Source organism: Prionailurus bengalensis, chromosome C1 (genome assembly GCF_016509475.1).
Source record: "Prionailurus bengalensis isolate Pbe53 chromosome C1, Fcat_Pben_1.1_paternal_pri, whole genome shotgun sequence".
Lineage (NCBI taxonomy): Eukaryota > Metazoa > Chordata > Mammalia > Carnivora > Felidae > Prionailurus > Prionailurus bengalensis.
Genome location: NC_057345.1, coordinates 88,402,402 through 88,419,597, shown reverse-complemented (window position 1 = coordinate 88,419,597; position 17,196 = coordinate 88,402,402). Strand labels below are relative to the sequence as shown.

Below are 17,196 nucleotides of genomic sequence, written 5' to 3'. Positions count from 1 at the left end.
TTACTTCTTCTTCAGAATATTTCACTATGTATTTCTTTTACCCTGGCCTATCCAATTTTGAATTTCACTGTGTAACTGATTTTTTAAGCTGGTATTTTCGTAAGAATGTAAAGAAGTACATTTACATTTGATTGTTGGGTTTCTGTTTTCTGAAATGGTATTACCATTAGTCTTTTTAGGTGCCTGGTTTTGATGAAATTAACTTCAAAATTCCTAAAACTACAGGCTACTCTTTTATATGTGTCTTTGTTCATGTCATTATCAATTTAATGCTATTCTTTGTTTGAATAGCAATGATACAGTTTTTCCAAGAAGCCCAACAAAAACTTGAGCCTTGAGATACTTATATTAATTTTATTCATTTTTTTTTCTGTAGGGACATATACTCTCTCTAAATATAGGTTTAAAAGGACAAAACATTTAAGTTTATTATAGAATCTCTTGGGGATAAAAGGAACTCTAAACACTTCCCATACCCAGGCGTATTTAGGTGTAAGCTCTACAACCAAAATCTTAGAAGCTTGCAATTTATTAATGTATTCAGTTACTTATCCCATTTTATAGTACAAATATTATATTATAGAATACAGAAAAAAAATCTGATCATTTCAGGTACAAAGACATATGTTGGGACATAGGAAATTTATGTAATTTCTGTTGACATTATTTGTGCCACAGAGTCACTTAAAGATGAACTTCCAAACCTATGTTTTTTAATATGGGAAAATTTAGGTCAATATGTTTTATTTTCTAATACTTCATGTTTGTTTGCAATACAAGGTTGGTATGTAGCATATATGTGTTGATATAAATGTAGAAATAGTATCAGAAGACAGACATTAAAATATTAGTTTTTGAAACTTTTTTTAAACTTGTGTAATTATTTAATTTATTTTTTAATTTAAATTTTAGTTAACAAACCTTTTACTAAATAACTCACATCACAGTTGCTGTATTTAACTTACAGTTCTGCAATACAAAAAGAAATTATTGAAAGGGGAAAATGCCAATGATAGTGTATTAATGTCTGTTTATGCTATAGAGCAATAATGGAAATGTGAACATGAAAATACAGATTCAAACTCATTTGATTGCATAAGCTGTCAGGGAACTTCCTGGATGATATCTGATGGACCTTTAGAGATGGAAACCTGTTCAGTCTTCTATTCTTTTGTAAGGAGATTTCCCAAAGTGGTCAGGAGAAATGGATAGCAGGAATCAAGAGAATTCTAACTCTGGGGAAATATGGGTGGTGCTCACATGAACTATAAAAGATGTTGAAAAAAGTTGAATATTTAAGGACATAGTGCTTTTAGATATTATTTTTTATTTTTATTATTTATTTATTTTATATTTTTAAATAATTTTTAAAAATTTTTTACTAGTTTATTTATTTATTTATTTATTTTTAAATTTACATCCAAATTAGTTAGCATATGGTGCAACAATGATTTCAGGGTAGATTCCTTAGTGCCCCTCACCCATTTAGCTCATCCACCCTCCCACAGCTCCTCCAGCAACCCTCAGTTTGTTCTCCATATTTATGAGTTTCTTCTGTTTTGTCCCCCTCCCTGTTTTTATATTATTTTTGTTTCCCTTTCCTTATCTTCATCTGTTTTGTCTCTTAAACTCCTCATATGATTGAAGTCATATGATTTTTGTCTTTCTCTGACTAATTTCACTTAACATAATACCCTTCAGTTCAATCCACGTAGTTGCAAATGGCAAGATTTCATTCTTTCTGACTGCTGAGTAATACTCCATTGTATATATATATACCACATCTTCTTTATCCATTCATCCATTTGATGGACATTTGGACTCTTTCCACACTTTGGCTATTGTTGATAGTGCTGCTATAAACATGGGGGTGCATGTGTCCCTTCGAAACAGCATACATGTATCCCTTGGATAAATACCTACTAGTGCAATTGTTGGGTCGTAGGGTAGTTCTATTTTTAATTTTTTGAGGAAGCTTCATACTCTTTTCCAGAGTGGCTGCACCAGCTTGCATTCCCACCAGCAATGCAAAAGATATCCTCTTTCTCTGAATCCTTTCCAACATCTGTTTTTGCCTTAGCTGTTAATGTTAGTCATTCTGACAGGTGTAAGGTGGTATCTCATTGTGGTTTTGATTTGCATTTGCCTGATGATGAGTGATGTTGAGCATTATTTCATGTGTCAGTTGGCCATCTGGATGTCTTCTTTGGAGAAGTGTCTATTCATGTCTTTTGCCCATTTCTTCACTGGATTTTTTGTTTTTTGGATGTCGAGTTTGATAGGTTTTTTATAGATTTTGGATACTAAACCTTTATCTGATATGTCATTTGCAAATATCTTCTCCCATTCTGTGGGTTACCTTTTAGTTTTGCTGATTGTTTCTTTCGCTGTGCAGAAGCTTTTTATTTTGATGAGGTCCCAATAGTTCATTTTTGCTTTTGTTTCCCTTGTCCCCGGAGATATGTTGAGTAAGAAGTTTCTGTGGCCAAGATCAAACAAGTTTTTGCCTGCTTTCTCCTCAAGGATTTTGATGGCTTCCTGTCTTACATTTAGGTCTTTCATCCATTTTTAGTTTTTGTGCAAGGTTCAAGAAAGTGGTCCAGGTTCATTCTTCTGCATGTTGCTGTCCAGTTTTCCCAGCACCACTTGCTGAAGAGACTGTCTTTATTCCACTGGATATTCTTTCCTGCTTTGTCAGAGATTAGCTGCCCATACATTTGTGGGTCAATTTCTGGGTTCTCTACTCTGTTCCATTGATCTGAATGTTCATGTGCCAGTACCATACTGTTTTGATTACAGCTTTCTAGTACAGCTTGAAGTCTGGGATTGTGATGCCTTCTGCTTTGGTTTTCTTTTTCAAGATTGCTGTGGCTATTCGGGATCTTTTCTGGTTCCACACATTTTTAGGATTATTTGTTCTAGCTCAGTGAAGAATGCTGGTGTTATTTTGATAGAGATTGCATTGAATATGTAGATTGATTTGGGTAGTATCAACATTTTAACAGTATTGTTCTTCCTATCCAGGAGCATGGAATCTTTTTCCATTTTTTGGTGTCTTCAATTTCTTTCATAAGCTGTCTATAGTTTCAGCGTATAGATTTTCCACCTCTTTGGTTAGATTTATTCCTAGGTATTTTATGGTTATTTTGTGCAACTGTGAATGGGTTCAGTTACTTGCTTTCCCTTTCTGTCAATTCATTGTTGGTGTATAGGAATGCAACCGATTTCTGTGCATTGATTTTATATCCTGCAACATTGCTGAATTCATGATTTCAATTCTAGCAGTTTTTTGTGGAATCTTTTGGGTTTTCCATATAGAGTATCATGTCATCTGCGAAGAGTGAAAGTTTGACCTCCTCGTGGCCAATTTGGATGCCTTTTATTTCTTTGTGTTGTCTGATTGCAGAGGCTAAGACTTCCAATACTAAGTTGAATAACAGTGGGAGAGTGGGCATCCCTGCCTTGTTCCTGACCTTAGGGGGAAAGCTGTCAGTTTTTCCCCATTGAGGATGAGATTCATGTTGGGTCCTTCATATATGGCTCATGATCTTGAGGTATGCTCCTTCTATCCCTACTTTCTTGAGGGTTTTTATCAAGAAAGGATGTTGTATTTTGTCAAATGCTTTCTCTGCATCTATTGAGAGGATCCTATGGTTCTTGTCCTTTCTTTTATTGATGTGATGAATCATGTTAATTGTTTTGCAGATATTGAACCAGTCCTGCATCCCAGGTATAAATCCAACTTGGTCGTGGTGAATGATTTTTTTAAATGTATTGTTGGAGTTGGTTGGATAATATCTTGTTGAGGACTTTTGCATCCATGTTCATCAGGGAAATTGGTCTATAGTTCTCCTTTTCAGTGGGGTCTCTGTCTGGTTTTGGATCCAAGGTAATGCTGGCATCACAGAAAGAGTTTGGAAGTTTTCCTTCCATTTCTATTTTTTGGAACAGCTTCAAGAGAATAGGTGTTAACTCATCCTTAATTGTTTGGTAGAATTCCCCTGGAAAGCCATCTGGCCGTGGACTCTTGTGTTTTGGCAGATTTTTGATTACTAATTTGATTTCCTTACTGGTTATGGGTCTGTTCAAATTTTCCATTTCTTCTTGTTTCAGTTTTGGTAGTGTATATGTTTCTAGGAATTTGTCCATTTCTTCCAGATGGCCCATTTTATTGGCATATATATAATTGCTCATAATAGTCTCTTATTATTGTTTGTATTTCTGCTGTGTTCGTTATTATCTCTCCTCTCTCATTCTTGATTTTATTTATTTGGATCCTTTTCTTTTCCTTTTTGATCAAACTGGCTAGTGGTTTATCAATTTTGTTACTTCTTTCAAAGAACCAGCTTCTGGTTTCATTAACCTGTTCTACTGTTCTACTGTTTTGGTTTTTTTTTTTTGTTTGTTTGTTTGTTTGGTTTTGATAGCATTAATTTCTGCTCTAATCTTTATTATTTCCTGTCTTCTGCTGGTTTTGGATTTTATTTGCTGTTCTTTTTCCAGCTCCTTAAGGCATAAGGTTAGGTTGTGTATCCGAGATCTTTCTTCTTTCTTTAGGAAGGCCTGGATTGCTATATATTTTCCTCTTATGACCGCCTTTGCTGCATCCCAGAGGTTTTGGGTTGTGGTGTTATCATTTTCATTGACTTCCATATACCTTTTAAATTCCTCTTTAACTGCTTGGTTAACCCATTCATTCTTTACTAGGATGTTCTTCAGTCTCCAAGTATTTGTTACCTTTCCAAATTTTTTTCTTGTGGTTGATTTTGAGTTTCATAGCATTGTGGTCTGAAAATATGCATGGTATTATCTCGTTCTTCTTGTACTTGTTGAGGGCTGATTTGTGTCCCAGTATATGGTCTATTCTGGAGAACATTCCATGTGCACTGGAGAAGAATGTATATTCTGCTGCTTTAGGATGAAATGTTCTGAATATATCTGTTAAGTCCATCTGATCCAGTGTGTCATTCAAAGCCATTGTTTGCCTGTTGATTTTTTGATTAGGTGATCTGTCCCTTGCTGTGAGTGGGGTGTTGAAGTCTCCTGCTATTATGGTATTACTGTCTATGAGTTTCTTTGTTTGTGATTAATTGTTTTATATATTTGGGTGCCTCCACATTTGGCCCATAAATATTTACAATTGTTAGGTCTTCTTGGTGGACAGACCCCTTGATTATGATATAGTGCCCTTCTGCATCTCTTGATACAGTCTTTATTTTAAAGTCTACAGACTTTATTTTACAGTCTACAGTCTACAGACTTTATTTTAAAGTCTAGATTGTCTGATATAAGTACGGTTACTCCAGCTTTCTTTTGTTGACCATTAGCATGATAGATCGTTCTCCATCTATATATATGAATATTCAGAGAGTCTCCCTTAACATTTCTTGTAAGGCTGGTTTAGTGGTCACAAACTCCTTTAATTTTTGTGTGCCTGGGAAATTTTTTATCTCTCCTTCTATTTTGAATGACAACCTTGCTGGATAAAGAATTCTTGGCTGCATATTTTTATGATTTAGCGCATGGAATATATCCTGCCACTCCTCTGGCCTGCCAAGTTTCTGTGGATAAGTCTGCTGCAAACCTGATCTGTCTTATCTTGTATGTTAGGGACTTTTTTCCCTTGCTGCTTCCATGATTCTCACCTTGCCTGAGTATTTTGTGAATTGGACTATGCCTTGTTGATGGTCAGTTTTTGTTGAATCTAATGGGGGTCCTCTGTGCTTCCTGGACTTTGATGTCTGTGTCTTTCCCCAGGTTGGGAAACTTTTCTGTCATGATTTGCTCACATAACCCTTCTACCCTTGTTTCTCTCTCTTTGTCTTCTGGGACCCCTATGATTCTGATGTTGTTCCTTTTTAATGAGTCACTGATTTCTCTAATTCTTAATTTGTGCTCTTTTTTCTTCATCTCCCTCTTGTTTTCTGCTTCATTATTCTCTATAAGTTTGTCCTCTATATCACTGATTCTCTGTTCTGCCTCATCCATCCCTGCTGCCGCTGCATCCATCCGTGATTGCAGTTCAGTTATAGCATTTTTAATTTCATTCTGGCTATTTTTTACTGCTTTTAATCCTGCAGAAAGGGATTCTAATCTATTTTTGACTCCAGCTAGTATTCTTACTATCGTGATTCTAAATTCTGGTTCAGACATCTTGCTTGTATCTGTGGTGGTTAAATCCCTGGCTGTTGTTTCTTTGTGCTCTTTCTTTTGGGGTGAATTCCTTCATTTCATCATTTTGAAAGGAGAAAAGGAATTAATGAAGTAGAAAAAATTAAAATTAAGAAATTAAAATTAAAAAAATAATAAAATTAAAAAAATTAAATACACACACACACAAATCTAATAAATGATGCTAGATCCTAGGTGTGTTTTTGTCTGGGTGTTGACAGTTGTTTGACATATTAGAGAAAAAAAAGGGGGAAAAAAAAGGAAATTGGTTGAGAATTCGAAAAATGAATACACTGAAGGGGATTAAAATGAGATGATTGAAGTAAAAGAGAATTTGAAAAAATTTACACAAAAGTAAAGAATATAGTAGGAAAAATAAAGGAAAATATTTTAATATAAATTAAAAATAAAAATGAGTATTTTCTTGTTCTATTTTCAAGGAAAAGAATAGAAAAGAAAAAGAAAAAAGAGAAAAAATGGAAATCGTTTGAAAATTTGAAAGAGTGAATAAACTGTAGTAGACTACGATAAAGTGATAGAAGTAAAATAGAATTTGAAAAAGTTACATAAAAGCAAAAAAAATTAAGAAAAAATAAAGAAAAAGTTTTTAATAGAAATTGAATATAAAAATTAATTTTTTCTCTTTCTGTATTGAAGGAAAAAAGTAGTGTAAAAGTGAAAAAGAAAGAAAATTGAATAGATGTACCTGCTAACAGATTGAAATAGGACTGAAATTACTTCATTTTCCCCTAAAAGGCCAACTGTGTAGCTCTTTATAGTCCATAAACTAAGTAGGTGGTGAGACTTGTGTTCTTGAAGAGCAAGGTTGGCCCAGTTGGGTGGGGCTCATTGTAATGGCTCCATTCTCCACTAGATGGCGCTGCTAGCCTACTGCGGTGGATTGTTGTGGGGCTCATAGGTGTATATGCACATGCGCGGAAGTGGTGAAAATGGTGCCAGCCAGCTACCCAGTCTGTTCTCCTGGATCAGCAATCATGCACCAGTCCTCTGTCTTCAGCTTTCGTCCAGTCCCTGCTTCTTCACTGTCTGTGACAAAGCCCCAGGCAGTACCTCTCTCTCTAGTTTTGTCTCAGATGCGGCTGTTTTCCCTGGCCCCTTAATTCTGAAGGACTGCGGCTCTGACCCGTTCCGCCCCTCTGTGGGTCTCACCAAGCAATGGCTGAATGTCGGCTGCACCCAGGAACGCTTGTGGGACCCTGCTGCTGCCAGTGCCCCGAGACTGTGGCCAGGTGCCAGCCCTCCCCAGAAAAAGTTCACGAGATAGTGTAGCAGCAGCGTTTCAGGGACTATAGAAAATCACAACATACATCTGGCACCAGGCTTCACCCTTAAAGACCTTGTTTCCAGCACCAGCAAATGTGGCCATTTTCTGGGGTCTGCTGGAACCAGGTGGCTTCAACAGTCTCTACCAAAAGTCCTTCCAACAGTGGAACCTCTTTTCCCCATGTGGCCCAAGAACCTCCCGGACCCCAATCTGTTCCTGGGGATTCACCCTTCCCACCAGAGCACCACCAGGTATGGAGCTGTGGAGTTGCAGAGTTTCCACTCCCCTCGTTTACTGTCTTAATGGAATTTAAACCGTCTTCTTTCTCCTTTCTCCCTTTGTAGTTTAGTCCCTGCGGCTGTTTCCAATTTTCTACTTTCTCTCCAGCTCCTTTTGGGAAGGGGTGCTTTTCTCGTATTCTGTTCCTCCCCCCACCAGTCTCCGTCTTCTCTCCGCCTGCAAAAGTGGCTCCCTGCCCTCTGCCGGCTTCTTTTTCCCCAAGTTCACCTCTCCATGCCACGTACCTGCTGAATTCTGTGGTTCAGGTTGTGCAGATTGTTGTGTTAATCCTCCAATCATTTCTCTGTGTAGGATATTTTAGTGTTGGTCTGGCTGTATTTCATGGATGCGAGACACAAAAATCTTCCATGCTGTTCTGCCATCTTGGCTCTTCCTCAGATACTATTTTTATTTAGGACTTACTATGTGTTAGACCTTATCATCAGAGATTAAAATGCTTTATCCTATTTAATTCTCAAAATGAGGCTAAATTAGAGAAATTAAGTCTTAGAGGCATAAGTATGTTACCCAAAGTCACAGGGATAATAAATTCTTGGACCAGACATCGAACTAGATGTTGGAAAAACTTGGATTAGAAGTTGGGCAGTTCCAGCCTTAGAAGCTAAGTTATTAACTGTTGCCTATTCACCCGTCATATCCTACCTTTTAGACTCTTTATTAAGAGCTCTTGTGATTCTGATGTAGAGAAGTGTATTGGTGTTAAATTATAATACTAGTCACTTGACTCTGACTTTTCTTTTGTCAACCCTGCATTCCACCACCACATAAACAGTAGCACTTCTGGTGTTTTGATATTTATCTAAAGCAGCAAAGCATTCCATGACTGGATGGGAGATAGTTTATAACTCTTTCTGTGTTTTGTTTTATTTTTATTTATCCTATAATATGTCTGATATGTGGCCTGTGATGTGAGGTACAAGGTAAGGTAAGTGATTCCCTAGAAGTGGGAAAGCACCTACTTTACAAAGGCCACTTGAGAACTGTGTTCTTGCCACACTTGAATAAAATGGAAACAATCTGATTTGGAAAGCACTTCAAGGTGCTGTTTGTAAAGGCCATTTCCAACCCTCTTCATGTTCCTTCTCAGACTGGTGGGAAAGAAACTTTAGCTCTAAGGCAGGATGTAGCTGCTCAGTCATTCATTTATTCATTCATTCATTAAATGTACTTTTATTGATTACTTACTATGTGTCAGCTGCTATGTTATTTATGAATACTATAGTGAACATCTATAGTGCTGATGTTTGCTGTCAGAGGGTTTAGGGGAAGCAGACATCAAACAATAAATTATAAGTTTAGCAGAGAGAGAGAGGGAAATTAGGTGGTATGAGTTTGTAACAGGGAGTTTAGACATACCCTGTGCCTGAGTGAAAATGAGATAATTAAGCAAGCAAACAAAATAGAGTGTGGAGTTATCCAAGGGGAGTATAGGGTACTTGAGATCATGTGAGTGGGTCATATAACCAAGCCTGGGAGAGATAAGTAATGATTTCCTGAAGGAAGTAGTGATTAGGTGGAGATCAAAAGGTTGATTAGGTCTCAGTCCACCTGGCTTTAATCCTGGCTACCCATTAGATTAATCTGGGAAACTTTTAAAACATTAATGCCTGCCCTCCCTGCCTCCTGCTTCACCTAGTCATTCTAGTTATAAGTTCTTATGTAGTACCTAGGCATTCTTATGTTTTAAAAGTTCTCTAGGAAATTCTAATCACAGCTAGGGTTGAAAAACAATTATCCTTAGCCAATTTAGGAAGGATTGAAAAAATAAATCCCCAGAAAGGGAGCACAATATATTCTAGAAGCTAAGAGAAGTTTATTTCAGCTGGATCATAACATTTGGGGTAGGAGAAGTAGATAGGAGTTAGTGTGGATGTTTCCTTTGGAGATTGTAGCTCTTAATATCCATGGTGGATATCTGATTTTTCTCAAGAGGTCCTCAGCAGCCATGATACACCCAGGGAAAATTTGGACATTTAAATTTATTCAGTGCTGATGTCTTGTCAGGCAACTATGAGTAGTTTCATTTCCTTGTACTCTATGCTGTCTTGTATCTGTGTTGCATATCTGATATTTCTGTCACCCTCCTCTTGGCTTATAAACTTTTACCCATCCTTTAGGACTCAGCTTAAAAGGACCACATGGTAGAGGGGCACCTGGGTGGCGCAGTCGGTTAAGCGTCCGACTTCAGCCAGGTCACGATCTCGCGGTTTGTGAGTTCGAGCCCCGCGTCGGGCTCTGGGCTGATGGCTGGGAGCCTGGAGCCTATTTCCGATTCTGTGTCTCCCTCTCTCTCTGCCCCTCCCCCTTTCATGCTCTGTCTCTCTCTGTCCCAAAAATAAATAAACGTTGAAAAAAAAATTAAAAAAAAAAGGACCACATGGTAGATATTTCAGCTACTGTTAGCTATACAGTCTCTATCACAGCTATACAACTCTTGTAGGGCAAAAGCAGCTATGGACAGCATATAAGTGATTGGGTGTAGCTATAGTATTATAAAATTCTTATTTGTAGATGCTGCAATTTAAATTTCGTATAATTCCCCTGTGCCACAAAATTATGCTTCTTTTAATTTTTTTAGCCATGTAAAAAAAACATTCTTATGTCATGTACCTTTGCAAAAATAGTCAGAAAGGTCTTATCCCACAGGCATAATTTTTCCTGCTGCTGTGCTAAGACATTGTCACAAATGCCAGCTCACAAACTTAGGTAAATATTTTTATTATTTTCATTTTACGGATATAGAAACTGAGGACAAAGCAGTTAAATACTGAGTCCAAATCACACATATGCTAAGTGCCAGGGGTGGGATTCAGAGCAATCCCAGTTCTTCAACACTATGTATTGCTGTCATCTACTCCTTACTGGTCATGGGAGTGTGTGAAGTTTAGAGGAGGAATTAATTAGAGATGAAACAACCAAAGCATTGTGAGCCTTTACATCAGTAATCCATGTGGACACTGAAGGCAACAGAGGGAAAGGATTAAAGACTTGGGACAGACTAATCAATGAATGAGTCGGGATGTTAAAAGACATCGTAGGCCCTCAAATTTTTTGTTTCAAGACAAGAGAGCCCTGTGGACTTCAGAGAAAGTTGCTTCTATGTATTTTCACATTATCGTGTTTCATACTCAGCCAGTATTTTATAGAGCTCATGTACGTGTGTGTATGTGTGTGTATACATATCTGTTCTTTTCTAGTTTTAGTAAAAAAAAAAAAAAAATTAAGTATAGGCAAAAATTAAAACCAAGGGTGAAAAGTGCTGTAATAGAGGTAAGCATATATCTAAATGAGTTTTGGGAGATAGGAAATGCTTTCTGGAGCAGATTACACATCACTTATATCCTAGGTATTCCTCAGGTGAAGCTAAGTGTTTCAGACAGGGGAAATGGGGTTCAAGGGCCCAGAGGTAGGAGAAAGAAGATGAGGGGTTCTGGCCAGTCTGAGTTCAGTATAGCTACAGTGCTGAATGAGGAAGGAGTTAGGGGAAATGACAATGAAAAAAACCAAAAAAACAAATGATGGAGGTGCATACCACACTAGGGGTGGTACAGGCAGGACAAATGGATGTGTTCAGATCTTCAGGATTTTATATGCAAGTTCTGTGCATACCATCCAGAAGTTACTGGGTTCCCTGAAGGAATTTAAGCAGCAGAGTGACATAAAGCCTGGTGTTTTGGAAACTTACTCAAGTTGTGGTATGTAGAATGATTAGAAAAGACATGGAAACCAGTTAAATGGCTATTGTAGTAATGCACTGGGCTCTGATATCTTATTCTCCCATTTAATAGACTGCGACAGTATACAATAAAAGGCAGGAAAAACATTGTTTAACAAAATATTGTGCTGATTGGGTACATCTGAAATTCTAATCATGATCTATGGCATCAGCTATTGGCAACAAGAAAACAATTCCAATAAAAAGGGCATTTAAGAATTGCTTTGAAAATGGAAATTTTGCTTTTTTAGATATATCAAGTTAAGCTATAACAAATTACTGCTTTTAATCTTTAAACAATTGCAATTCAGTTAATAAAATATGAAGAAGCATTTCGCTGTGTGTGTATATGTATATGTGTATGTGTGTATGTATAAAACCATGGAATTCTTATTATGAGAATTTGTTAAATGCTATGATTATGAAATCAAATAGCAGGCAGATTTCAAAGTGGCTTAATTTATTATTTAGTTTGCTTGAAGGGAAAAACTTTAAAACTTGATTAACCAGGTTTTACATTTTTTGTAACTTGATATGCCTTTTTATCTTTATTTTATTTTTTAAAATGTTTAGTTATGGGAGGGGAGGAGCAGAGAGAGAGTGAGACAGAAGATCCTAAGTGGGCTCTGTACTGAACCTACTAACCTTGAGATCATGACCTGAGCCAAAGTGGGACGCTTGACCAATTGAGCTACCCAGGTGCCCCTTGATATGCCTTTTTAGAAAAACAAAAAAAAAAAAAACCTAGTTGAAATCTAGGTTTTTACTTGTCGCTATTTTTAATTGATTTTTGAAGAATGAATTATTTCATATAATGTGTCTCTATAAAGAATTTTGTGAGGCTTTAAAAATAGAGCTCTTATTTTGAATCCTGTAGAGGGAATGTGTTTTTATCACACTATTTCAAAGTAGGAAGAAGCACGTGTGACAAAATCTGTACTCTTGGAAAATATCATCCTGTGGAAAGATATTTTGGAGAGGTGGCATGTGCAGTTTATTTTAGTTATTATTTGCCCATAAGCAATTGGGACCATGACCATGGGACTGCATCATTTTCTTCATAGAATTACAGCCTTCATAGCTGTGTTCATGTCTGTCCTTGAGTCTTTACCCTATTCAGATGTACTTTTGCTAATGGCCTCAGAGCAAGAAGATAAGACACAATAAGCAGATAAGATGCTATGAATTTTATAAATAGTCTCTTTAAGAGGAATTTAGACCCTGAAACATAAATTGAGTTCAATTTAAAACAAATATAAACATCAGGAATCAATTAACTGTCTCAAGATAATTGTATATTTATATTTATGTTTTAACTTTCTTTTACAGAGTTTTTATTTATGGGGTAGAGCAATGAAGGTGGTGAAGTGGAAAGAGCCTAGATTTGATGTTTGCCCAGATCTCAGGAGTATCCTTAGTCTGCTTTCTGGCTCTCAATTCCTTCATCTGCACAGTAGGGATAAGAACATATGCTCTGAAAAGTCTGTAAAGAGCTTAGCTTAGTGACTGGCACATATTAGGCTTTCTAGACATGAAAGCTATTAAAAATTACTACTTTCTTGGGCGCCTGGGTGGCTCAATTGTTAAAGAGTCTCAACTCTTGGTTTCAGCTCAGATCATGATCCCAGGGTTGTGGGATCAAGCCCTGCATCGGGCTCTGTGCTGAGCATGTGACCTGTTTAAGATTCTCTCTTCCTGTCCCTCTGCCCCATCTCCCACTTGCATGCTCCCTCCCTCAAAAAATAGAAATTATTAAAAATTTAAAAATATTATAACTTTCTTTTTTACTTTATGATAAGAGAAAAGAAAGTTAAGAACGTCCAGTATCCCTATGGGCCTAAAATAATTGACCATCACAAGCAGGACTACAGCAAAAATGTTCTTGAATGCTGTTATTCTTTTAAGTATTCCAAGGCTAAACTAGAGAGTGTCATATTTGGTAGAGTCGATGATCCCTTTGAATTGTCTGATTTCCATAAAGAGAATGTTTTTCTCTTCTTTTTTAATAATTTGGAAGAATGTGCCCTATAGTGGATAGTATGTTGATTTTCACTCAGAGGCTTGATAAAATAGGTATACAGAGTATTGTTAAAGGAAATTACACTTGTTATACTCTAAAAGGAAAATTATATAAACCTTCATCCACATATATTTGTACATGTGGAAGTAAGTGCCCCTAAAATTTAATTAACTAAGGAAATGACCAAGTATACAGTGCTCACAAGCACTCATTCATTCATTCATGTATTCTGTAATGAACTGGTGGTTATTATAAAAAAAATAGTTAAAAATAATAATTTTATTTTTTAGAGTTTCCTAAAGTTTATTTATTTTGAGAGAGAGAGAGAGAGAGAGTATGCCCATGCACAAATAGGGGAGGGGCAGAGAGAGAGAGAGAGAGAGAGAGAGAGAGAGAGAGAGAGAGAAAGAATCCCAAGCTGGCTCTGTGCTGTCATTGCAGAGCCTGACATGGGACCCAAAACCACAAACTGTGAGATCATGACCTGATCCAAAATCAAGAGTTGGTTGCTTAACTGACTGAGCCACTCAGGCACTCTGAAATCATAATTTTCAAAGAACAACACCCCGTTACAGGTCACTCTTTATGGATCGTGATGAATTGTGATGATATTTTCTGATTCTAAAATCAGTCCCATTCCCATTCTCATTAAGTCCTTCCAGAAACAGTATATTTATAAATCCTAGCATATTTTGAAATTTGATAGAAATTCTGTTTTGTTTTGTTTTGTTTTTTTACCTGACATCAAAACTTTTCAAATCAATAATATTGGTTCACTTCTATTGGTAGAAGTGATCTCTTTTACTTCTGAACTAGAACCTATATACTTGCAGTAAGGACTTATGTCTCAGACATGCTCAGTAATACATTGGCCAACACATAGCCTTCTCTGAATATTTTTATTTTTGAATAAAGACAAAAAGTCAATAGAATATAGGCATGTTTTGTTACCTATTCTTTTTAACAACTTTTAACTTTGTGTGTACAATATGGCTTAGTAACTGCACATTTTGCAATCATTATGTATAATGTTCATTGTGAATTTGAACCATGAAAATCACCTTTATGTAGCTTATAAATAGTTGAATAGTAAATCTATTAGAAATTAATGGAATATGTCCAGATGCTGGCCTTCACTTTAACTCCAGATAGTGAAATTACTTAGAATGATTAAAGACTTTATAAATTGTAATGGAGATGCATCAGATTGTAAATTTACATATATTCTATTATATATTAAATACATAATATATACCAGGTAACAAATATTTTATATATTCAATTCCAAATCTGCTTATCCCCCCCAAAATATGAATATCTTCTGTTTGCTTTTCCACAAATATATTCTTGATTTGAGATATTTTGCATTGAGAATTTTTTAGTTTATATTTTACCTGCTGCCCCACTTCTCAGTCTCCTACCCAGATAACAGGGAGATGTGTTAAGTGACAGATTTGAGAGTAGAATAATAAACAGTTTTCTCTTTTAAAAATACTCATTTTTATGCTAGATTATTTGTTCAATTTTTTTTTTGCCTTTAATTTATTTTTCAGCTGCTCCAGTCGATGTACTAAAAGCTCTAGATTTTCACAATTCTCCAGAGGGAATATCAAAAACAACGGGCTTTTGCACAAACAGAAAGAATTCAAAAGGTTCGGATACTGCTTACAGAGTTTCAAAGCAAGCACAACTCAGTGCTCCAACAAAACAATTATTTTCAGGTATGTTCACTTTATTACTAGAACTGTCACTACTTTGCTAATTATTTTGTATCTTTTTATCATGCTGTATAATGCACAATTATTGGGGCAGATATAATTCTTTCCTATATAGGACACTGAATACGTTGTGGTCACTAAGGTGACTTAATGGAAATAACTGATGATTTAATAATTGCCAGTTTTAATTCAACACAATCACAGAAGATATGTTTATTTGAAAATTTAATAATTTATCATTTTATTTCCAGATGATAAAAATTGAAAACAACATTATATCTAGCTCATTTCTGCATAATCCTATAGAATTTATTCACTGGATAACATGGCAGTTTTACCCATAATGACTACCCATGTGGCTTGAATGGGCATGTGGATTTAGACATACTTAGTGAGTGTCTTTATGAAATTAATTTAAGTTTCTGTTGAAAGAAATACTTCTTTAGAATATATTATAAAACAGATAATTCAGTATTATTTTGGGATCCTGTTCTTCTCTTAAATAGAGTAAAAGCCCCATGTCACAGTTATAAGGAGATCTGGGTTTAGAGAGTTTGTAAACCTTTACCTGGAAAGTTTTTGTAATGGTATTGAAAAATACCTGGTGAATATTATTTCTTTCCATGAAAGTATTGATTAACCTGATAACACTAATTATCTGCAATCAAGATAATGTAGGGAAAGGGAGTTGAGTAATGAGCTGACAATTTCTGAGTGTCACATAGTCAAAACAGTAACTTGTTACAAGTCTGCTGTTGCACACATCAGTTATTTTTTTCTTACAACTGTACTGAATTGAGTGTTCCCATCCTTATTTGATGGAAGAGGAAATAGAGTTTCACTCAGGTTCTTGGACTTGTCCACATTACGAGGGCTCTTGATTTAATCCAGGTCTTGTCTGTTGCCAAAGCCAATATTCACTATACTATCAAGTGTTTCTTTTTAGTGCTTTGGAATCCTCTCAGAAATAATTTATTGTTTATTTTTTTTTAATGTTTATTTATGTTTGAGAGACAGAGAGACAAAGAAAGAGCACACGAGCATGGGAGGGGTGGAGAGAGGGAGACACAGAACCTGAAGCAGGCTTCAGGCTCCAAGCTGTCAGCACAGAGCCCGACATGGGGCTCGAACCCACGAACTGCGAGATCATGACCTGAGCTGAATTCAGATGCTCAACTGATTGAGCCACCCAGGCACCCCAAAACAATTTATCATTTAAATTCTTCATATAATCCTCTCCACTGTCCCTACCTGAAGGGATTTGAATTATCTCTTTTCACAAAAAACTATTTTCTAACAATAGAAAAATTAGAAATCAAGGGACTAACTACAAAACAAGGTAATATATTTTTCATGGATGGACATTTTAAAGTATTTTTGCAAACACATTTATTTTGATCAATTCATTGATCTTTCCCAAATATTTCTTGTTTTGCAATCCTTTGTGATGGACAAAAGCAACAATCCACAAATACAAAGAATGCCAATGCACAATTTTTCTGACTTTGGAATTAAAAATTAAAATAGTTATTAAATCCATAAAAGTATGTTAAAAATCAAATTTAAAAGCTGCAAATGTAAAAATAATGTTGCTTTTCTATTTATCTGCACTCCAATGCAGAAATAGGATAGGGATGGGAATTGTCAAGAGAAAAAAACAGGGAAGAATACATTAATGAAAAAGCTTTAGAAATACTCAAAAAGTTAATTTTTAATTTTTTATATTTTGGTTCATCACTTCAGGGTCAGTTTTTGTGCCTTCCAAATTGGTAGTTTGATTAATCCAATCATTTCTGTTATCCGTGGAAAAGAATATAATGTATGCCTCTGGGCTCTCCTTTCATGAGAGTTAACAATATTCCTTTATACTGAAGGGTTTTTTTTCCCCCTTCTCACAGTATTGTGACTTAGGCACATAATTCTCAAAACAGTTATTTCAGATAGGAAGAGACTCCTCTGATAGAGACCTCATCCGCCCGTCCCACAC

At 36.0% G+C, this 17,196-nt stretch overlaps 1 protein-coding gene across 11 annotated transcripts in view; it reads left to right on the top strand.

Moving 5' to 3' along the window:
- The window catches only part of COL11A1 (collagen type XI alpha 1 chain), a 218,987-nt gene that overhangs the window by 13,365 nt on the left and 188,426 nt on the right, over positions 1-17,196 (top strand). For all 11 annotated transcript variants that reach the window (XM_043575696.1, XM_043575701.1, XM_043575700.1 and 8 more), the window contains one exon: positions 15,045-15,212. In XM_043575696.1, coding sequence (XP_043431631.1) covers positions 15,045-15,212 — 168 coding nt within the window. The remainder of the gene's footprint in view (positions 1-15,044; positions 15,213-17,196) is intronic.